This window comes from Ciconia boyciana, chromosome 1, assembly GCF_034638445.1.
Source record: "Ciconia boyciana chromosome 1, ASM3463844v1, whole genome shotgun sequence".
Lineage (NCBI taxonomy): Eukaryota > Metazoa > Chordata > Aves > Ciconiiformes > Ciconiidae > Ciconia > Ciconia boyciana.
In genome coordinates this window covers 190,162,210-190,187,151 of record NC_132934.1, presented here as the reverse complement: position 1 = coordinate 190,187,151, position 24,942 = coordinate 190,162,210, and the positions used below count along the sequence as shown (strand labels likewise).

General features: G+C 39.6%; 1 protein-coding gene across 2 annotated transcripts in view; it reads right to left on the bottom strand.

Annotated features, from left to right (window-relative positions):
* Positions 1 to 1,436: 1,436 nt before the first annotated feature.
* Positions 1,437 to 24,942, bottom strand: part of RNASEH2B (ribonuclease H2 subunit B) — a 42,776-nt gene continuing 19,270 nt past the window's right edge. The window contains exons 5-11 of one of the 2 annotated variants that reach the window (XM_072850264.1): positions 18,998 to 19,118; positions 13,747 to 13,811; positions 12,369 to 12,474; positions 9,261 to 9,339; positions 8,263 to 8,305; positions 3,511 to 3,588; positions 1,437 to 1,563 (exon numbers count right to left, since the gene is read on the bottom strand). In XM_072850264.1, coding sequence (XP_072706365.1) covers positions 1,456 to 1,563; positions 3,511 to 3,588; positions 8,263 to 8,305; positions 9,261 to 9,339; positions 12,369 to 12,474; positions 13,747 to 13,811; positions 18,998 to 19,118 — 600 coding nt within the window. In that variant the 3' untranslated portion in view covers positions 1,437 to 1,455. The remainder of the gene's footprint in view (positions 1,564 to 3,510; positions 3,589 to 8,262; positions 8,306 to 9,260; positions 9,340 to 12,368; positions 12,475 to 13,746; positions 13,812 to 18,997; positions 19,119 to 24,942) is intronic. The other variant, XM_072850266.1, reaches the window with a different exon arrangement.

The following is a 24,942-nucleotide window of genomic DNA, read 5'->3' as shown; positions in this document are numbered from 1 at the left end:
GGAAGAGAAAGCCAGAGAGCTCTTTAACCTAACAGACAGCACTGTCATCCATGGGTTGTAAAAGGCAGCAAGTAAGTCTGAAGTGGAAAAATGGCATAGTTACTAAATATGAAGAAACTCCTAGTTTCTCGGAAACTCCCCATTATCAAGGGATACAGGCAGATTTTCTACTGAGCTGAAGTAGCAAAGAATGACGTATTTTAAGAGTGTCTTTCTAAAACACACATTGTAGTTGATCCACAGTAATGGCTCAGTGCAACAACTGGTGGATGAAACTATGAGTAAGTGCCGTGCAGAACTGGCTAGACCCATACAAATGATCCCAGTGATTCCATCTCTTTTTCCAGTTTGTGAATCAGGGAAGTTGCAATGTAGCAGACAGCTATCCCTCTGAATATATAGGAATACTCTGTAATGAGGAAAGAACACACCCAAGAGTGAGTAGTGCGTTTTAAGTAACAGTCCTACCTTGTGCAAAACTTCATAAAACTAAACCTTATCCAAGACATTCATACTTAAGCTTTTGAATTACACATCCAGCTCCAAATAGGCTTCTTTAAAAGCCCCAGTTTTGCCTTTAAATAAATCTTTCCCTAATTATTTTTGTAAGGACCTATTGACCTTGGAACTGAACATAAAAATACCCTTATACTGCTATGTGTTAAGAGATTTATCATGTAAGCCCAAAGTGATGTTGTAATTCTTTAAGGATTAAAATTTATACACAGGAAAATACCAAAAACCCTTAAGAAATATCCTGAAGCCTAATCTAACTCTTGAAACGTACAGCAAATACAAGAAGCACAAATTTGTTACACAAAGCACTTTATTGCATTACATGCACATTGACGTTTATTGCAATTTGTTTCTAGCATACCCAAACCAACCAAAATCCCAATATAGACACTATCTCTGCCTTGATAAATTGCCACCAATGGCAATGCTTACATCAGCACTTGGATTTGGGTCAACATAAAAGTCTAATGATGCCATCCTACTCTGGTGTTATACTGGGTAAAAATCTCCAGAAAGTCTCAAAAAATAATGCTCCTTACTAACTAAAAAACTCTCCTTAAAAACTCATCAAAGGAGGGCATGTTTCCAGCCCAGAATGGAGTGCAACGGAGAAAACTCTGTGGTGACCTTGACTGAGCTTGCTCTAGAACAAGCAGCAGGACAGTATGGTAGCATGCTAAACCTTGCTTCTCTGCCCACAGGACCATGCTAATGCAGCTAAGCTGTCCTCCTGACCCAGGCTGAAATATCTGCATGGTACTGCCTCACGCCAATGAGGCATAACAGCTCTGTCCCACACTAGCGCACAGATCTCTTCAGCACACTCCACCATGTAGACAGACATGCCCTGCATATACTACACTAACAAAAAACCCCAGGAGACATCTTTAGCTTAACATAAAAATAACCACTACATAAAACTCTTTCAAGAACAAGTCTTTATTTTGATGCTTTAGGTTTGGAACTGAAGAAAGTAGAAATGGATTTCATTCCACTCTTATCAACTTTGGCCAGAGCCTTCTGTGCTGCAGACATCTTGCTGTTTGGCTGTTAATGAAATGATAAACAGAAAAAGTTAAGCAGCATCTCCATAAGAGGGGAGTATAAGCTACAAACTCCTAAATACAGAAGTCAAGCATCAAGTTGAATTGCTTTTTCAGTATACAGCAATAAAGATAATGTTATGCAAGCTTTAAATTGTAGGAGAAAAACCTTACTAAACAAACTTGAGATTATTCAAACAGAAAAATACTTGTCACGAATTACTTAACCTCAGACAAAGACAGAGAATCAACTACAAGGACAAGGAGGTGAAACATCTTTCCCTTCTGCAGAATGAGGTATCCCAACTCAAACGTTTACTTTGGGATAATCCCTGAGTGTACATTAAGAGGAATAATGCATGCAATATAACAGATGCATACTGTACCCTCCGACTCAATCTCATGATTATGCTGTCAGCAGGCTGAATTACAGCCTTGCATTACAGATGATGAATAATTCACAGTGATTTATTATCAAAGACTCTATGCACAGTGAAATAAAGGGAAAAGAGATGGAAGAACTAAGAATGAAGAAGGCAACTAACATTTGCAAAGCACTTCGAGGCCACTGGGACAACTTCCCGGACTTTTACACCTAAAACACATTTTATGAGCCATGTTTTATAGAGCTGACCTCTTTTCTTTCTTACATTTTAAAATGTTATGTTTTAAATCTCTAGCTGTTTTCCCTATTAAGAAAACTTTGCATTGACCTTTCTTTGTGATACCCCTCAGTCTGCAGGACTTCACAATTACAATACTTGGGATCAGCTAGAAGGTTATGGATAGGATGGAGATATGCAACAACAGTATGATCATCTGTGTTACTACACAAACAAAAACACTGCCAAAGTATTTAAAAAAGAGTAGTATACTGTACAGAGTCCAAGAGCTATCTTCTTTTTCCCAGATTCTCTCACCAATGTGCTTCATTATTTCAGAAGTAAATCATATTTAATGTTAAAATGAATTATCTCTCCTCAGTCCATTTCTATCTTTATGCTCCGTTCAAAAGCTATAGGTACATAATGGGGGAAGTGGGGAAACATCATATTTTAAACTATTTATCACCTTCACTTAGGGGGCAATCCTCTTCTTACTTCAAAACTAACATATACCCTGAATACAAAACATTCTGGGGGTTTTGTGGGGAGGAAGGAATGCATCTGTTACCAGCTGCTTCTCTTTGCAAGGGGATAAAGAGTAGTCAGCATTGGTCTGAAGGTCACAAGACCAGCACAGTGGGCCTTTTTGGCTCCCAATGGACGGGAGAATAATTAATTTTCTTTCGATGTTCAGAGAAATAAGCCAGTGCAAACCTCACAGCTTTGGCACACACAGACATAATCTATGTCTTTTCACATCTCTGGTGCTCTCTTAGGAATAGTACAGTGGCAGGCACCACTGGACTCACATTTGAATTGGCCTCCAAACTTGCATTGGAGCTGGCAATCAGGAAGCTCTGGGTTGATTTAACTTCATTAAGTTGACATAAGTAAGTGCACAAGCAGTATTTCTAGGTAAAAATAAAGCCTGTCTTAGCATCCCTGGTAATTTAAGTGAATGCTGCCATCTTTGTTTCTTTTTCAAAGAACTGAAATTTAACAGTTGCTATCACTAAGCCATAGGATTTCTCATCTAAAGATCTCAAAGAGCTTTGCAAACATTAGCTGAGCACCTTAACACATGTCAAAGTCTGTGAGGTTCACTGGAATGTTCACTGATAAAATCGTCAAACAGTAACAGTATAGAAGAGTTCAGAATGGGACATCAAACTACCAAAGTCAAATTAAACCTGAATGAAAAGTTCAAGGAGGTATAACTACAGACATCCGCCATTTTGTATTTGTTTTTCTGATGTGTTTTGGAGGAGAAAAATAGGCACTCTGTGCTAATGTTGGATATTAATCTATGCTTTAGCAAAACACGCATGAATGCAAAGCTTGCTTACCTTTTTGGTTTTCAGATTGCTGTTAAACTTGGTATAGTCTTCTTCTGCTTCCACAGGGACATCTGATAATTTCCTTTTCTGAAATGTTAAGAGTGAGGAAGTTGCTCTGTCAACCACTTTTACGATGTACACACATGGAAGTTTAAAGCTTTGGCTTTATAACATAACCGTAGCACCAAAACAGGACTGGCAATCAACTGAAGAATCTGCAGTAACACTGGAAGACTTCTTTTTGCAATTGTCTTCTTTACATGTAAATATATACCATCTCTACAGTACTCAGAAGAGATGATTCAGTGTCATGGGAGGCATTTTCTTCTTCCTAACCATCTGAAGAATGACTTCTAGAAATCACTTGAATCCCGTTTTTAACTTCCATGATTGTGACTTTGGTGTCAGAGTCTATTTAGATAACCTTGACAGAGCAGCTGTTGGAAGTTAGTGTCTAACAGCCAGGGAACCTAGACTCTGGCCCTCATGGTCTCATGGAACTGTGCAGCAACTCCCGTGTTACTGCTATCTGCCAACACCAGTGGATCATCATCTAGTCTATTATCTGTTTGTGCACAACCTTTAGAAGTAATTAGTTTCTACAGTTTGGCAACAGTGAAACACTGACATAGTTCTGCTGACTGCTTCATCACTTGAATCCAACAGTATATTAAGAAGCTTGAGTCTGCATATGCTGGGTGCCTTCTAAGTTCAGAAATAATGGAAGTGAACAGTTCTCGGCACTTCACATGATCAGGCCGTAAGAATGAGTATTTCTTTCCATAAACTGTGAGCGTGTGTTTAGTTTAAAGGTGAAAACTTCCTGGTATGTTTCCAAAAGGGAAAAAAAAAGTATATAGTATTTTACAACACTGTATTTTTATTATTATTATATAACTGATATTACTACCCTGTCCTTAATATCCTGTGAAATCTAAACTGTGGCCTTCCTAGTTTTTATGCCAAAGAGTGATTTTGCAAGCAACTTGGATGGTACCATACATTTTAAGATCCTGTTTTATTCATTTGGTTTATGGTGCTTGTGATCTCTCCCTCCCGCCCCCCCTCCCCCACCTTTGGCACAGAAGCCAGGTCTGCAGCTTCGATTTCTCAGCTCTTAGAACCAGATCCAACAGCAGCCTTTTCTTTTGATTTCAATGGGATCTGGATCAGCCTCTCTAGGACGCTGTTTACTGAGCTGTGATTACATTTTCAAATGACAATCTAATGAATAATTACTATTCTCCTCTTTTTAGAATCTGATAAACAAGTTTTTAAAACTTACAACAAAACGTTTGCATTTCAGCAAAACATTTGCTGTTTAGTTGTAGCAGAGCCTACACATTCTTTGTAGATGTCTGTCATCATCTGCCAATGGCCAGACTCCCTGTGCTGACGAACTGGACAGTATGACGATTACAACACAAGATCAATGGCTTACAATTAATACGAAGAACATGTAATTTTGATTTAATCCTTAAATCACAGAGTCCCGATTGTACCCAGTTTACTCTTGTACTACAAGAGAGAGAATCTGTCATAGCTTTTCTGTTAACTACTGAAGTTTCTAAATCTCTCCTCCCTTCAGAATTTAACATCATTTCTAAACATGCAATTACTTTACCATAATAGGAAATACATGTTAGACTTCTTTATTTGCAATAATCCTATACTATGTCTGTCAATACACCTAGCCCTCATGAAGAGAAATGTCAATGCAAGTGAATAAAAATGGTCTGAAGGAGACTAGGTTCCAATGCACAAGCCTGCCTTGCTCCTCTGAGATTGTGAAATAAAGGAGTGTTTTAATCTCTGAAGTTGCAAAGACTTAAACACAGAAGCATCATACACACCCTGGTCAGTGCTCTGGAAATTAATCAGATCCTCAGCAAGATTTCACTGCCCAACAACTGAACAGTTCTAAGCCTCATTTCCTCTGTACCAAACTGCTGAAATAAGACTATGTTTAAAAATAGATTCTCAGAACTATCCCAATGGTATAAAAGCTATTCGTACATAATATGTAATGTACATCACATGTAGTTTAATATAGTTGTTGTAACATGCTTATATGGCTAATGAATATCAGTTGGCTCCTGATGTGTGTTTAATATTTCTTACAATGCATAAAGATAATTCTTAACTGAATCAAAGGGCCAAGTAACTGTGCAGCCAGAACAACTGTCCAACCACATGGAAATAACTTATATCCATGGATATACATTGGAGAACAAATGCTATTAATAACAGTAGGGCCCAATTATTCCTGCATGTGCTAGCTGACATACTGCTTAACAGAACAGTCACTGAACCAGCCAGAAATGAGGTTATTTTAGACTTTGTTTCAGTAAGTAGCAGGCACATTGCAGGAAAGGTCGGTGTAGTAAGTAACCTAGTTTCAGTACACAGAGGGTGCCTCAGTTTAAATTAAATGGAAAGGATAATCAAAAGTGGGGTTCTTGATTCTAGAGGGGCAAACTTTGCAAACCATATGCCTTATTTCTCTAAGCCAAAGCAAAGGGATTTGATGTGTGAGGAGGACACTTGGAATGTGAAACATAAAGATGGAAGAAGTTATTTTGGATCTTTTACTTCAAACAAGGTGAAAAATCTTGAAAGAGCTTCTTACACTGAACTATATGAATGCTCTCCCTTGCTCACACAGATGCACACATATTCCTCCTCCCCCCCACCCCCCCCAAAAGATACTAGGAGTAAGCAGAATTCTACAATAAATGGGGAAAAAAAGACTGCCAAAAAAAAAAAAAATTTGTTTTAGGGGTCAGGTAATACTGGGATAAAGTGAGAACTGCCAAAAAGTCAAGCTGAGTTGGACCTTGGAAAGGAAATTAAAACAAATAGTAGAAGGTTGTTTAGCCACAGAGGCAAAAAAGCAATCAAAAAAGAAAAGTGAAGCTACTATACAGTAAGGATTGGATAGATATTAAAGCTAATCTATGTGTGGCCCCAAAATGGAATAAATCCTTTGCCTCAGTAAATTGTTTTCAATAAAGATGAAGAGGTTAAACACAGAGGCAGAAAAGAGAACAGAAATCACTCTATTCAAGATAGAAGTAAAACTTAATATGCTGACACTGTTGGGAGACTGTCTCAGAAATTGCAAGTCCAGAGGCAAAACCTGGCAACTGTTCCATCAGGTAGGGACCATATTGCTGCAGAATAGCCAAACACCCACCTATATGTAAGGAGGAGGAAAAAGTGATAGTAGGACTCAGGAGAATGGAGGGGGGAGAAAAAGTGAAAGAAGGAAGAATAATTAAAGATGTATAATAAATGAAAACTAAACATAGGTGATGCCTACCGACTTATCTTTTTTTCTCAAAGATAAGACATTTTATGGTGACAGAAAATGTGAAGGATTGCCAGAGGGCTTGACATGGTGCCACTTAAGCAACTGAAATTATAGAAAACAAAGATTGCGTAAGAATTTTAAGGTAGGTAAGAAACTGGGTAAAAGGGAAACAAAGGCAAATAATGCAGAAAGGGATGTCATTGGATCAGATGGAGATTACCGGTGGAGTGCCATGAACAATATGTATTCAAAATGTTCATTAATTGTTAATTAAAGATAACAGCATGATAACATTTGCTGAATGTACACCACTTAGTAACATTATGAATACCTAAAGAGCTTTTAACACTATGAAGGAAAAGCCAGAGAACCTTCAAGACTGGAAACATTAAAAACAGATGAAATGTACAGAAGTACAAGGTCATGTACACAGCAGCTAACTGCATGAATTTCTTGTAAATCTGAATGTTGATCAATTAAAAATTGCAGTGGAGAAAAAAAACAACTGTGTGTCTTAACTGTTCACAGCATGACTGTGAGCTATCTGGTACATCACATAGTAATAGAGGCAAATGGGACTCTAAGATGTAATGAGATAAAGTACTTTCAGTTAAGACAAGAAGGGAAGAATGCCATCATATTGTACTGGTAAAGGTTTTATCATGAATAAGTATATATGATTCTGGTCACCTGCTTTGAAACAATTGAATTCATCTTGGAATAGGTGTAAAGAAATGTTCCTGCAATGATGAGGGAATGGAGAACCCAACTCACACAACCAAGTTTGGCTTCACAAAATGAAAACAGAAAGGATGTATGTTTTCCCTTTACACATTCAGAGAACTAATGTTAGGGAGGGAAAAGAGCCATTTCAATCAAAAAAACCCCATGATAATGTTAGCACAAAAGTGCAGGGGAATAAATTGGCCATGAATAAATTCAAGGTGGAATTTACAGGAAGGTTTCTGAGCATCAGAGGAATGAGGTTATAGAAGTGTCTTCCAAGCGAAGTAATGGAAATAAAAAATCCTAATGAGACTTGCAGTGAAGAATGGTCAGTGTATGAGAGATTATCCAACATGGTTGTCTGGGAATCCATGACCCAGGAGGTCCCTTTCAGGGTCCTCATAAATTACATATGAAAGAGAACTTATGAGGTCATATTGTCCCATCAACCTCAATAAAACTAAATAAGCAAAACACGTATGAAAAGACTGCTGACTAAAACCATAAAATACATCTCTCTCTTTCCCTCCCTTTTTAAACAGGAAAACCAACCAAATATGAAGTGCCTGGTAAATTTCTTGCGTTATTTCAGACTGGCTTTTCACAAGGCCAACTTACTTATTGCATTGTACCCAGTGCTTGGCCTAGTCTAGTTTTAATAATAATTCAGAGAAATTAGCTTACAACACAATGTATCTGTTGATATCTTAATGTTCTCCTACCTTCAATGGTGGCTCTGGTGCTAGGCTTTTAAGTTCTGGGAGCCTGTACAATAAAAGATTTTAAGTTATAAATTAAGACAGCTGGATTGCACAACCTAAAGCTTATAATTTCTTCCCTGCAAAGGCTGCTTTGGTTATCAGCTGCTCACACATGGCATGCGTTTACAAAAAAAGCAGCTCATGGACTCTGTATTTCTGACTTAGATAACTAAAACAGAGCCAGGCACCATACAGAAATGTGGGCTCTTTTAAAAGTTCTTAGATCTGGCAACCAAAAGAGGAGAACTCCACTTTACTTTTGAAAACTTTGGCTATTAGTAAGATGATTATTATAAAGCACATAACATCTCTTCAATGAAGCTGTTAAGCTATGAGACTTCAAGCTTGCAAATTACACATTTTTCCATAGGCCACCATAACAGAACCCTTTGAACAGAACTGAACTGAGGGGCAGGTGCAGAGACCCAGTGATGCTCCAAGCAAAGTCTGCTGCTGGCAGGGAACACCAGGATGAGGATGATGGCTCACCTTCCAGATTTAAATATAAACTAACACAGGTTAGATATGTGAAGTCAAACCCAAGCAGCACCGAGTGAGTAGGGAAAAGGAAAGAGGACTGGGGATGAGGATTCTACTCCTGGCTCTGCTGCTCGTGCTTGACAATTCTGGACAAATTGCTTTAACTCTTTGGATTTCCACCCCCCCCCTTGCTTTAAAATGGGATACATTGCTCAGGGATTCACAATGCAACTGTGATAACAGACACATCAGACTTATATGTCACATCTCTCCTCCAGCCCATGGTCCTTAGCATCATAGGAACAACAGAAGGGCATAATCTACATTTGAAAAAAATCACATTTAAAGTGTGGCAAATATAATTCCATTGTGTCATTCACTGCAACCTTGATGAACAAATCTCAGTATTCAATAGAAATGACCAAAAGGACATTAATGTATGCCATATAAAACTAGCAGCTAGCTGGAACAATACTTACCCTAAGTATTTTAACAACTCCTTACTCAGATCTTCAGGAATATATTCTGATATTAACCCATGGGCATACCGTACATAGTCTTCAGGAACAGGGCAGGGAATGGGAAGGAGAAAAAAAAGAACATTCACATTATATAGTCACGTTGCCTTAGCCATGTTGCATGCGCCACCATAAATCATAACGTTGAATTAACAGTAAGAGATTTCTAACGGATACGCTGTGATGGTTCTCTGTGTTGAGTAGTTTATGTTATATGACACTTGTAGGTTTATTTAAAAAGTAAAGACTTACTACACTCACTTTGTCAGCACATGTTATTAATATCTGTTCCATGTACTTTACAAAAGCTGTTCACTTTCTGAGAATAGTAGATATCATGTATTTTTCCAAAGAAATTAAATTTTTAAAACCTGCAAAAGTAAAAAGCTGACTCAACAGAACACGCAATCATTAATTTTAAAGCATCTGGATCTTACAATTATTTGGCAAGGGCTTCAGCACTAAAGTACATTTTTTGGCTTCAACTGAAAACAATTAGATGAGACAATGAGTCTATTTCAAAGTCTTGTACTTAATTTCAGTACTTTACGGAAAATGCCAAGGCCTATCTAAACATCACTGGCAAGACGGGATAATTATCTGTGGAAATATGAACTACTAGAAGCTGTTTTCAGCACAGGGCACTCCTGCTATAAATGTTTTTCTGAGAGACTGGGGAAAAAAAAGTGACCCTTTTATAACATGAACTCCTAAACCAGATCTTTTCCGGTCACGTTCTACACAAGGACTTACTGATCATGGGCTGGATCTTTTAAACTTGCTGCTGTTGGGGCTGCTAGAGAGTAACTGCACCCATGCACAGGAAGTATTTGCCAGACAGACATTAAGCTAAAATCTCATCTCTGAATTCCATCTACAACAGGCCCGCTCTATCTGTTCATATGCTTACACACTTAGAGAGTTCAGAAGCACATGGTAAACTAGCCTCAGGGTGGTAAGGAACTATTTCTTCCGTGCCAGAGATAGTTTCCTCCTTTTTTTTTTTTAAATCTAAAAAGCCCAATGCAAACTGGCATTGAAGCAGAAAGCATTAACAAACTGACACCAGCATATGCATTTCAACTATACTGACATCAAATTCTTAGTATCTCCTATCTGCACTTCTTCTTCCTCCACTGCCTAGATTCATCAAGGATTTGTCATTCCCTAAGCCCCATTTAGGGTCAGGAGACAACAAGAAATAATTCCAATCCAAGACAATTTCACCTCAGCACTTAATATGCCCAATTTATTGCTTAAGAAAAATATTCCCATCATTTCACTCTTTGCATTATGACACTGAATGGTGAGCCCAAGTCAACTGCTATTACGTACTAAATACAAAATCCATTCTCTTTGCATTTCTGCCCTGAAGCAATCTTCATTGACTTCCTTTACCTGTAAAATACCACTGTTTGCCTTCTAGGGAGTCTGTGTTCTCACCCTAGCCTTGCTTTGCTATTAACTTCCTGTCAAACATCAGGAATATTTGCGTACCTCCCTTCTTTGTCTTCTGAATGAAATATTCAGGTCCCACATGTTAAATCTCCCCTCCTTCCCCATTTGCACTCATTATATCCTCCCAGATTTTTGCCCTACAACATCTGTAGATGCTAACTACATATACCCATCTATTTATAAGGTACTGAAATTTCATAATACCCCTATGAAAGCAATTCTCTACAGAAATAAATTGCACTGTCATGGCACTGAAAGGATCAGACAAGAAAATTAGTCTTATTAAAAATAAATGTTGAGTAAGGTCCATTTGACTTCCTGTCATTCATCTTGCTACATACAGTGGTACTGCCTCCAAAACTTACCTACTTTTAACCTCCAGTATTCCCTATTTCAATGCTGCTCTTCTAAATCTAAAAAAGGCTTTTTAAAAGACTATTATATTCATGTTACTATGAGTAAGGAGGAAGGTGGAAAAAACACTGCAGATGAGCTATTTAATTACAAATTTCAGAGATAAAGTATTTAAGCATGGTCAAGATGGTTGCTGTCCAGGCAATTTTCCTTTTCTTTAAAAAATGGGGGTGGGCAAAAGGATGAAAAGCTACTGTAAAGTTAAAGTCACTTACAAGTTTTGCAGCTTTGCCTCTTTTTAAAAAACATGTATTACAATCTCTGTTCTATAAAACTGTCTAGTTGCCTCTTAAATCTCATTTATGTTGTTTCCTTTGATATCATTACTTAGTAACTCATTTTCCACTTGGTCAGCAAGTTGCTTTGTTTCTCCTTATTTTTCAGCAGCATGCAGACTTCTGAATGTCTTTGTAATAAGAAACAATTTGCTTTTGTCGTCTTGTTCTAAACTTTTCTTAATTTTCATTAACAAACAAAGAATTTATTCTGAGTCCATTTTCAGGTTTCTCTACACAACATCATATCCCAGTAACATTCAGGACATTGCCCTCCCCAGGGAAAAGGTGACTAGAAGCAAACAGGATCACTCCAGACTTTTTGGTACCAGCATTGTCAATTTCGGGGCAATTTAATACACATAGTATTAAAGTTCTTGCCATTAATAAGCATACACTTGTGTATTCTATACATTTGTCACATAAAGTAATGTTTGGACCAGGAGCTTTTACTCTGTGACTATGATTTCCTAAGATCCCTTCCTTTTTTGGAGAAGTCTATGAAGAGCATTTGCATGCTAATGTAATAATAAAAAAGAAGTCTGTTCTAATACTGAGACACTTATTGAGTAGATACTCATATATATTATAAGCATGTGTCCTATTGTCCAAGACAGTCTCACTTCAGCAAAGCACTTCAGCATATATTTCACTGAGAAAAACATCTTCCCCTCGGACTAAGGAGAAGCTAAAAGAACCCCAGCTGAGACCTACTGTTAATTACCATGTCATCTGATAATGATAACCCAAGAACTCCGAAAAGTCAAGGCACACAGTCACAACATATATGGAATTTTCTGTACATGGAATAAATTTACTGCAAAGGCCAATTTCAACACATTTTAGATTCTAATTGTGTGTTTTAGCTCCACATATGCGATTTCACAAAAATGGAATTCATTACAATGTTTAGTTTTCTTACCTTCTTTAGTATCTGTGATTTGTATACCACTGATATATGTAGCTGCATGTACCCGTTCACCTACAGATATATTGTTGCTTTTAAGTGCTTTTACTGTTTGATTGACCTATAGGAAACCACAGAAAGAAATGTCTGTATCAGTGTTGTTATGCTCATGTTAATGCAGTGACAAAGCTCTTGTAATTTTGTTTCAAGCATATAAAACACTCAAGTTATGGACTGTAGTGAAATTTAATATACATTTGTAATGACTAGCATATGAGCTCAAAAAACGCAAAGGAACTAGCATGTCTTTGAACGTGTTGCCTTGGCAACACAGCATCAGTTTTGCAGCACCCTAAGATAAGCTGAGCTACTCAGATGCAACAGCCATGATCATACAGGTGAGAAATACACCTGCTCAGAGAACAGAGAATGCCTGAGCTCAGCTGGATTGCAAAGGCAGTCCTGATGGAAATCAAAGATAAACAACTTCACAGGGCACTAATACATACTGGACATAATACATACACTAATACATACTTCACATACTGGATCTAACAGAGAGATAACTGGCAGAAGATATTTTCAACAACAAAACCAGGTACCTGTTAAAATGTAAATATTCAGGTATTCATTGCAAAATAGATATCCCCATACCTCATTACTGCAGAAACTAGACCAGATTTTGTGCTTGCATTGACTAATTTAAATAACAAGGCTTCCTTGTATCGTGATACATACAATCTTTTTCTACAAAGTGGCATCATAGTAGGGGCACATGTGCATGTGTAAAATGAGATTCGCCTTCTTTGTATCAAAACACAGACCACATCAAGCTTAGCTGTAAGATTAGTTTATTTTCTGCACACTGTACAGGCCTCTTGAACAGCGTGATTGGATCAGGATAGCAGCAACCATACCAGGACCATTCTGAGAGACTGCCAAAACTTCATGAGGAAACCCATTTGTAGCACAAAACCAAGCCATTCTGTCCAGCTTTAAAGCACGGCAGAATTTAAAAGTTCCAACAGTCAAAGCTCTCCTCTAGCCCATCTGTGCAGTGCACGAAGCAAAAGACAAGCCCCTCACCTTATGCAAAGCCTACAGAACACAGCAATAAGCTGAACTTCAGCTTCTTCTCCTGCCTCCTCACACTCCATGAATCCCTTTCATGCCAGCCCCGTCAGAAAGAGAAACGTAACAAACTTGACATTTCTCTAATACCTCATCACATTCCCAAGCGCCACAACTTTACTGTGATGTCTGTCCTTCTTGGACAGGACACGTACCTTGAGCTGAGGCACACCACATGTCTCAAATGAAAATATGGACAAGCTAGTAAGTATTTACATTTTAAACAAAAAGCAATTTTGAAAGCAAAAGAGAAACACAATACCTTTTTCTTTAACCACTTCAGTGTCTTCTCTTGGCTGTATTTGTGGAATTTCTGACTGCCAATCTCTGAGAAAAAAACAAGTAAGGGGAAGAAAGACATGACTGGTTTGGATTGCATTTTCAATACATTTAAAACCTTTTAAGTTGTAGATACAGCATGAAAGTTAATTTACGGCTTGCACATGTTTGATATCAGGGCAGTAAGTTTCAAAAATATTGGAAATGCGGAAAAATAAACAGACCGAGCTGATACGCACAAGTCTGAACAACTTGACAATTCTTTAATTAGGCCCTAATCCAGCAAAGCACATATTTTATTTATGTGTAATCTTGGGCTGCCTGAATTCACTAAGACTCTTCTCAAGTCCTTATAGTTTGCCAAACCTTCACTGCCCTGTGTCACCAGATTGGTCATTTTAACTACATAGTTCACAACACGAAATGTTGGTTCCACTACTTTTTTTTTTTTTTTAACATAATATCTTAAATCTTTACTTATTGAATTCCAGCACCTAGTAAGGGGCCAGGACAGAGAGTTGGTTAGTGAAGACAAACCATCCACCCTTTCAATAAACCCTTTTCCTATCAGTTCTCTACTCTCACTTCACAGGGTGACTAAAGCAAAAGTTTTACTTCTATCCACCTTTTACGTAGTTTAATATAGTGTCAAAAGAAAATACAGAATCCAAAATAGTGAAACACGCTCCTTGTGGGAGGAAGTACATGATTCATTTATGATTTACTGAGCAACATAAATTAACTCAATGATATAAGAATTTCAGAAAGTGTTTTCCCTGTGATAACTAGGGTATCATGAACACTTGCTATTCACAAGTGATCAGTTATCTGGAGATATGTGAATTCATGATGCTGAGGAAAAGGAAAGAGAAAATTACAAAGGCTCATGGAAATTTCAGTATAAAAATTCAGTATTAATTCACAGAAAGCTACATTTTGGAAATGGAATGAAATGCCTAATAAGATTTCACAGGGGATTTTAGAGCCCACTGTGTTTCAGTCTTTAACAGGTATTTCAGTAAGTTTTAATCTCCTGTATACCACTCCCGTAAATACCTACATGTTTCATGTCAATTACTGATTCCAACACTCAGGTCATGGAGTTTCCTTCTCCGCTTGCAAACAACAACATATTAATGATTTCTTCAGCATTTCCTTCTTTGGGGTTTATCTCGGCTCTTTCAAATTGCATACAAATAGCTAACTGTTATGTGCTTTGCATATGCATGGTGGGGGTATGGAGAGGTCGAGGAAAGCTGTTTACAAGATAAAGTTTAAGTCTCTCTCAACAGTTGTAGAAAGGTAACACACAAATATTCCTCAGAGCAAAAAGGAAAAAAACCTGCTAATATACACTTTGCTTCATGAAGCTGATGAGTTGCAGGTCAAGTAATTAGCTGTGACATTGCTGGCTGCAGCCTTTAGGACTTAGAAGCTTCTAAATGGCTCTGAAATAAAAGCAGCAGAAAATGGGGGAGATGCTCTGGGTACTTGAACCTGGTCCTCAAAGAGCTAACATGGTTTGGGTCAAAGTACAGTGAGTATTATTTGTGGATTCCTCTCTTATCTAAGAAAGTTCGAGGAAGGGACATCCTCTGGCCACCATCCCTGAACCCATGCTGAAAAGTAATTTTATTCTGGATTCCCAGGCAGACTCCCCCACAACAGCACGATTCAGAGTGACTCAGTTAGGGAAAGGAAACGTAGAACTGTGAAGCCATTTTCATTAAAACATGTGAAAAATAATTACACTGAACCCTTCAGAGATCACTTTGTTTGAAAATATTTTGTGTGCTTGACAGTTTTGACTATTAAACTCTAGAAACTGACAATATTTGAGACCTCTGAAGAATTAAAGTGAGTTATGAAAGTCACAAACTGCTGACAAAAGGATTCAATATTGGAACGTGGATTTAACATGTGATGCACATTTGATATTGGTGAGAGTTAGCGACTATGTTTGATAATATGAGTATATATTGGAAAGCCTTTTGTTCCCTAATGTGTCTGGTGCCTGTAAAACTGGTCTGAGACATCTGGAAAGATTGGGTTTGAGAAATACAGATGGAATATAAGTGGTTCTACAATTAAATAATATGTTCAGCGATCGGGTAATCGCTATGTAGACTTGGAAGTTTCCCTGATGTATTGTTGAGCAAACTGCCTAAAGCACATTTTAACATCCATTTTCTCAGTGTTTTCCATAACTCTGAAACTCATATGGCCCCTTTTTTCCTACCTTCTGGGAATACAAGCTTGGCAATATTACTTAGTTATTCTAATCAGGTAAGTTTTTTTGGCTCTTCATGTTAATCACATCAGACAAGATCACAGTGCAGTTTTTGCCTTGCAAAATGAAACAACGAGTAACACTCTAGAACTGGAATTCATAACCCTTTTTTAAACCTTCTCTATTGTACTTTCTATCTGATGTTTGAATTCATCAGCAAACAACATGCCTCACCCAGATACAGCAAGCTGTAACACACCCTTTCCCCAACTACTAAAGCAGGTAATGGGGAATTTAATCCAGCAAAATGAATTTTCAGTGCCCTTCAATACTGAGGCAAGGGAAGGTGGACTTTCTGCTAATTCAGTAAGTGTAAACTGTGAGCGCTCTAGGGTAAGAATTTGTTAGACAGATGTTAAATGCCTTAAGATTAATTATGATGTTATGTTCTGCCAAACAGATCAGAGCTGCAGAAGACTCAACAGAACAGATGCTTCTTGCCCTAAAGCCCTACTCCTTAAACGAGAAAGGCTACAAAGTGGACAACAGGTCTTAAGAGCTAGAAAAGAGTACCTTAGTCATAATATTGGTATTTTTTACAGGCAATAAAAGACATGAGAATATGAAACACATAGAAGTGGACTGAACAGAAAGGTGATCTGTGCATGACAGGCAAGCAAGCGCCAATGTGTTTGTTACATAATATGCTTGGTGTTCTAAAAAATAAAGAAAACCTAAGAACAAGCCCCACTCTTGCTTTCAACCCAACCCAAACCTGAACAGAAAAGCAGCAGGTACATGCCTAGGGACATCCAAAAACATCACATACAGCTGGTATGTGCATGTGTGTACAGCTTTAATGACAAAAGCAATTTTTATCTTACATTTCAAAACAAAAACCAGGAAGTGAACATAACTCCTTTAACGGTTAATATAATTTGCTGACAAAATGAGACAAAGTTATAGGTGTACATAATACATTATTAAAAACATCAATGCAAAAAACCAATGCAGTAAAGCATCTTCACTACTGTCTAACAGAATACAGTTTATCAGAGAATGCTCTGATGGGTAACAACTGCAAATACAACTTCAGAATGGATACAGCTTAGTCCAAGATATAAGACCTTGTCTATAGCAAATACTTTTTTTTAATTTTTATTTTGCTGTTAAGAAGGGAACATAAATACTGCCCAAAGGCAGCACTATTGTTTGGAGGAACTGCCCCTTCAGAAAAATAATCCAGACATCCTACATTCCTATGCAGACTTCTTAGTTTGACAGCCAAGAGGATCTGGCATGATTTTTCACCTTCTCAGATGGGTGCACAGAAGCTTGGTACTCCTTCTCTCACTCCTAGCTCCTTAGCCAGTGTTAGACAAGTTGTAGGGCACAGCAATTGCCTAAAAGCTTAATAATAGTTTTTACTGGAAGTATTTATCACTTCATGGGAAGACAAAAGTGGTTTTGCAGTTCAGATGCACCTTTCTTAAAGAAGCCTTCTCAAAAGTCAGAACTCACACAAAGAAAAAGGTTGCCTGTGCCCAATGATACTGAATGTAACTGTTTTCCAAAGGTTCTTTTGGAAATCCAGGAGTATCACAACAGCACATAATTCCAACTACCCCAGTCCCAGCAAGAATGTAACAGTCTTGCTGCCCAGATTTCCTACTCTCTTGTTAAAGTGATAATTTTCAATGGAAAAATGTCCTGCCCTAAAGTTCAAATTGATTTTCTGGGGGAAGCAAGTGCCCTACGTTACTGCACATACACCATATCACACAGGAAATACTTAAACTTGTGCATCTAAATCTTTCAGGAAAAACTCACAGTCCCCCCCCACTGATGTTCTATACAGCAATAAAGAGGTCTGGTGTTTTACTTCTTAGCAGTGTTTTCATTCTTCCATCATCTTTCCTTAGCCACTTCCCAGTTACCTGTAGATCACCTAAATATTTCTTCTTATATGTATCAATGACAAGGGCAGAGTGCTTTGTGAAAGCAAATTCCTAATATTTCTGGCTTTTAATCTGTATACCTCAACTCCTTGGAGGGGCTCTACAAGCATAAGGGTCAGACAGCTTAGTTGTTTTGCACTTGGTGGTAGACTCCATGTTCTCAGACTCCTGTACCTCCTCCTGTAGATCTCCATCTGTGTGTAGGTAAATCTCCATTCACTATCAGGAAGTCAGCAAGCATAAGGAGAATGCTCTTTAAAGGACTGAACATAAAAAATGAGGTCCTGCATCTTTTGCAGGTCTGCCAAGCTGTGAAAATTATGTAATGCTCCTTCCTCTTCCCTAGAAAGCATATATTGTCCTCAAATAAAAGCCCCCATACCAAAGGGAATTCTGGGAAAAGGTTGAGGAAACTATGTACAGAATTGATACTTTGCTCATTTTTTCCATTTAGGTTTTCTCTCTCATACACTTACGCATCCCAATCAAGTTTGCTATTTTAAAAAAAATAGGTCTTTGAACTTAAACCCACAATACTAAATTATGCAAAGCTAGAAAACTTGTGCTCTCCTTTCTCAGCAGCATATTCTCTCTTCTCCTGCTTTTTCCTACTTATCGTTTGCATGCTTTGTGACAAAGGGAGAAAAAAAAGCCGAACGGACAATGGTGAACTTCTTCCACACCAGACCATCCTACACTAAATACAGAATTTAGAGATGTAAAACTTTCATCAAAAGGCAAAGAAAGTTCACAACACATACGATAATTTCAAGAAGCCAGCTCTGATCAGTTTATCATTTTTACGACACCTAGGAACAAGACTGCACAAGTATTTTAGAGTTACAGCAGATAATCTGAGATCCATGCATTACTATTAACAATACTGCAATGACGACTTCTAAGCCTAGGCTTCTGTTTATAAACTACAGCTTTGTCCAGCACCTTGGGTGTTTGGTAAAGCAAAACCCAATATTTAAATCTATCTTATAATGAAGTGACACTAACAAATTAGTCTTTTTTTTTGCCCCCCAGCCCCTTTTTTTCACCTTTTTCTTCTGTTACATGATGTATGTACTGTTTAACATCTGCACACTTCAGCAGCAATGGGCAGCTTGGGTACTCTGAGTCTAGCACAACCTGATCAAGTGGCTGGAACTTTCCTTGCTGCTGAAAATACATCAAAGGGATTATAAAAGCATTATTATAATGTTAAGACACATATACACACTACACATATATAGAAATATATATGCATGCAATCACCACAGCTTTAAAATAAATGATTTAAAGAAGATCGTATTTTGAATGGTAACACATGACACGTTCAGAAACTGATTACAAAGCAAGCTATAAATATTTATTTCAAACCAGTAAATACCTGCAAAATGCTGAACTCTTCAATTACTGCACTTAAAAGACCAAACTTAAAACAACATGGGGAGAAACTAATGTGAAGTACAGCGGGATTTTTTGGAAGATGACATAAGACACAGTAGTCAGTGTGTGCCAACAGTGTTTTAGACCAAAACCTGTTGGATTAAACCCAGTGTCATAACTTCCATCCAAATTTTGCTTTTCCTTCCATAAAGATAAATCTCAAAGGAGCAGGGCAGCTTCTGGAACACAGTATTAACCTTTCACCTCTGCAAAGTCAATTCCAGTTTGGCCAGAGCATGTATATAAAGTGATTTTGGCACAACTTAAATAGCCCCACACATGACAGAACCATCAAACAAATTTTGCCGTTGCCAAATAATGCATAATCATTCAGCACGGTTTGGCACAACTGGCAGCCTTCCCTTTGGAAAGATCCTTTAGCGCATCAGTACAAAGACTCAGTGAGCTCTCCATCCTTAGAGAGTGCATGGTCTCAGGAGCCAAAGCTGAAGTCATTATACTGGACAGCATGAAAAAAACCACTTGGGTATACTGCTTTCATTATTAATTAATCCTCTTGCTAGACAGTCAGAGGCTTAATAAAAGTAACCATCCATCATTAAATCACAATAAAAACAAGCAAAAAAACCAAAAAAAACCCCACAAAGGATTTAAAGATTTTTCTCCTGAAAAAGAAAAGGCACAATAACAATGGCAAAAAGAAGGTTATGAGATGCAGAAATAAAGCTGCAATAAACTGTTTCCTACAGATAACTGCACAAACCTGCTTGTGTCCCAAAGCAAGACAGCCACATTTACATTATGCAGGGGCACAGAGCCTAAGCCAAGGAAGCCTGCTGGATAGGCGATGGCTCTGCTCAGAAGACACATTAAGCAACCCTGCATCACACTATCAAAACCAAAGGATGGTGCAAAGGATGATCCTAAGACACCCAGTGAATACCTTCATACTCATTAATTCAAGCGAGAAGTAATTGTGCTGCATTCAAGCTGGTCTTGCACGAGGTATCTGCAACACAGTCCTCAAGACTTCTCTTTACTGAAAAACATGCTGACTTAGGCAGGGCACTGCAGGAATGCATTTGCCCTGATTTAGGACCCAGAACAGCTCTATGCCTTTATCTGGCATCATGCCTGGCCTAGAAAACCAGAAAACCTAGAAAACAACGTACTGAGAAAGTAAAGGGCAGCACAGGACTCTTCCCATCCACAGAAACACCAGCAGTAGTTGTTCTTTACTCAAGCTACCTCAACATTCTACCACATAGACAGAGATTTACTGTTTCCCCAATTTGTTTGGTATAAAGCTTTCAAAGGGATGCTGAATTTAAACAGAACACAGTGCCTAGAGAACAAGCTAAACTATTCCTTGTGAATGACTTCTTCTGATAGGCCACCCTGAAGCAGGAACAGACCACAGAAATACAGAAAATGTTTGCACATCCTATACCATAAATAATTTAAAAATAATTACAGAACAAGAGGTTACTATTACAAACGTGTTGTAGGACTTCGTTTCTTCACCATACAAAAACTGTTCTCTTGCATTCTTGTCCTGGTTTTAGCTGGGATAGAGTTAATTTTCTTCCTAGTAGCTGGTATAGTGCTGCGTTTTGGATTTAGCACGAGAATAATGTGATAACACACTGATGTTTTAGTTGTTGCTAAGTAGTGCTTACACTAGTCAAGGACTTTTCAGCTTCCCATGCTCTGCCAGGCACACAAGAAGCTGAGAGGGAGCACAGCCAGCACAGCTGACCCAAACAGACCAAAGGGCTATTCCATACCATATGACGTCATGGTCAGTATATAAACTAAGGGGAGTTGGATGGGGCACAGCAATCGCTGCTCAGGGACGGGCTGTGCATCACTCAGCGGGTAGCGAGCAATTGCACCGTGCATCACTTGTTTTGTACATTCTTTTATCACTATTATTTTCTCTTCCTTTGCTGTCCTATGAAACTGTCTTTATCTCAACCGATGGGTTTTACTTCCCCCCCTCCCCCCCCCAATTCTCTCCCCCATCCCACCAGGGGGCGGGGAGGGGGGAGGGTAAGCAAGTGGCTGTGTGGTGCTTAGTTGCCAACTGGGGCCCCTTTTTGGGGCCCAACAAGGGGCCTCTTCAGCATGTGTGACCACCTCCTCTGGCAATATTCCAAAATCTTTGCCTTCTGGCCAGTCCAGGATCACTTCCAAGGTTCCTGGGTGACTGGGGTTTCCTATTTGAGCCTGTTGTGTAATCAGTGCAACCCACTACTCCACGTAGCATCAGTTGCATGACGTGTAGAGGGGACCCTCCCTTTGAACATCCAGCCCAGCACCAGAACTTGGGGTGCCAGGAGGAGCTGTGCTTCAGTACCAACCACTTCCGAAGCAGCTCAAACCCCTTCATATGCTGCCAATCTCTCTTTTTCAGCTGCAGTATAGCGGGCCTCAGATCCTCTGTATCTCCGACTCCAAAATCCTAGGAGTCAACCTTGAGTCTCCCCTGGTCCTTTCTGCCAGAGGTTCCAGGTAGGGCCATTCTCCCCAGCTGTGGTGTAGGGCACATTTTTTACATCTTGGCCCGAGGGCTACTGCATGAACTATCTCTTGTTTAATTTGTTCAAAGGCTTGTCATTGCTCAGGGCCCCATTTGAAATAGTTCTTCTTCCAGATCACTTGATGGAGAGGGCTTACAATCAGACTGTAATTTGGAATATGCATTCTCCAAAAATCCACAACACCTAAAAAAACCCTTGTGTTTCCTTTTTGCTAGTTGGTGGGGACATAGGTGTTTTGTTGATCACATCCATTGGGATCTGACGATGTCCATCTTGCCATTTTATTGCTAAAAACAATCTCCTGTGCAGGTCCCTTGACCTTACTTTGTTTTATGGCACAACTGGCTTTCAGAAGGATTTGGACTATTTTCTTCCCTTTCCCAAAAACCTCTTCTGCTGTGTTGCCCCACATGATGATGTCATCAATGTATGGCAGGTGTTCCGGAGCCTCACCCTGTTCCAGTGCCGTCTGGCTCAGTCCATGGCAAATGGCAGGGCTGTGTTTCCACCCCTGGGGCAGTCAATTCCAGGTGTACTGGACACCCCTCCAAGTGAAAGCAAACTGTGGCCTGCACTCCACTGCCAAAGGGACTGCGAAAAACACATTAGCGATACCAATTGTGGCATGCCACTTAGCTGCCTTTGACTCCAGTTCGTACTGAAATTCTAGCATGTCCAGCATGGCAGCACTCAGCAATGGCGTGACTTCATTCAGGCCATGATAGTCTACCGTTAGTCTCCACTCTCCATTAGACTTTCGCACTGGCCATATAGGACTGTTGAAGGGTGAGCGAGTCTTGCTGATCACTCCTTGGCTCTCCAGTAGATGAATCAGCTTATGGATGGGAATCAGGGAGTCTTGGTTGGTGTGATATTGCCACCAGTGCAAAGTTGCGGTAACGATCGGCACCTGTTGTTCTTTGACCCTCAGCAACTCCACAACAGAAAGGTCCTCTGAGAGACCAGGCAAGGTAGACAGCTGTTTAATTTCCTCTGCCTCCAAGGCAGCTATACCAAAAGCCCACTGGTACCCTTTTGGGTCCTTGAAATACCCTCTCCTGAGGTAGTCTATGCCAAGGATGCATGGAGCCTCTGGGCCAGTCACAATGGGGTGCTTTTGCCACTCTTTCCCAGTTGGGCTCACTTTGGCTTCCAGTACAGTTAGCTGTTGGGATCCCCCTGTCACTCCAGAAATACAGATGGGTTCTGCCCCTGTACAGCTTGATGGCATTTTGGTACACTGTGCACTGGTTGTCTAGTAGAGACTTATACTCCTGTGGGTCTGATGTGCCAGGCCATCAAATCCATACAGTCCAGTAAACCCCGTTGTCCCTTTCCTCCACCTGTCTGGAGGCAGGGCCCCCCTAGTCCTGGTCATAGTATTCATTACTCACTACTTGTAGATATGAGTCAGGAGTCCCTTCATTAAGATCAGAAGTAAGATCAGCCCTTCTACTCTGTCTGGGGAACTGCCCACTGGAAACTGGAGCAGCAGTTTTCCTGGAAGAACCCCCTTTTGTGATTGTTCTTCCTTGCAACTCACGTACCTGTGCCTCTAGGGTCGAGGTAGGTTTTTCCATCCCACTTCCTCATGTCCTCTCTGTGGTCACACAGGTAAAACCATAGGGTGACCCATGGTGTGTATGCACTATATCGTCTCTCTTGAGCAGAGGAACACTTACTCCTAATAGCTGAGATACTGGTCCGTACAGGTGGGGAGCAGGAGATATCCTCTGAATCGTTGGAATTCCCAGGACAGTTTCTCAGCTAGCATGTCCAGCAGTTTCTCCACAGCTGAGATGCAGGCGCGTAGGGAGGAAGAGGGACTTTCTTCATATTGCTGGAGTTGACCAACCAATTCATCCACTGTTTGCCCCTCTCTGTCTTTCCAGGTCATTACTGCCAACGAGTTGGCATACGATGATGGTGTGCTCTGTACAAATTTCCGCCACGTGCGTCGTGTGCACTTGACTTCATCTGGATCTTAGGATAACTGCTTGTTGTCCAGGTCATCATAAATCACCTCCAGCACAGCTAATCCCCTCAGGTACTGGACAGCTCTCTACATGGTGGCCCGCTTGCCTGGGTGACATATAACATCTGACTTGAAGGGATACCCTTCCTTCGCACCTGACAGGAGTCGCGTCCAGAGGCTGAGGGCTTGTGCACCTTTTCCAATCACTTTGTCAATGCTCACTTCCCTAGGAAGGGATCCCAGCTGCTTGGCTTCCTTACCCTCTAATTCCAGGCTACTAGCCCCATTATCCCAGCATTGGAGCAGCCAGGTAACAATATGCTTCCCTGGACAACAGCCGAAATCCTTTCGCATATCTCGCAGCTCACTCAGGGATAGAGATTGGGTGGTTACTGTCTCCTTTATGAGTTCTTCCACTCCCTCTGAGGCAGAGGAGGAACCCTCCCACCAAGTTCTTCCTTTGGGGGAAGTGGGTAATTCTTCCTCTTCCTCCTCCTGTTCTCATGATGGCCCTGTTTTAGAGTAGTCTGCCTCCTCGCTGGTGGGGCAGTATGCTTTTCGTCCTGCTCTGCCTTAGGAGAACCTTCTTCATCCCTTACTAAATGAGCTGACTTTTGCTTCCAAGATTTCTTCTTGTGTACGGGGGCGACTGATACCGGCACGGGATATGTTTCCAGCCATCCGGTGGTTGCTTCCACCACTGTAAGCACATGGTGCTTGCCTTGGCAGGTTTGTGGGAGTGTGATATAACCAATCTACTTGCAATCTAAAGCAGAAAATAGCAAGCAACCTTACAGGAAATGCTCTCAGAGCAGAAACTTAGGATGAATAAAGTGAAATTATTGCCTCCATGAAACAAAAACCAAAGATCAACACTTAAATTTTCTTATATGCCCTTTTTTCCACAGGTAGATTATAAACAATAAATCAATAACTTTGCCTATGCCTTTTGATACACTTTGGAAATTTAAGTGAGGTTTTGCCACACCCATGATAAATCAATTAAGCCATTTATTAATTATGCAACTTTTGGATATTTGATCATCCCGTTGCTGTTCCATGATACAGCATCTCT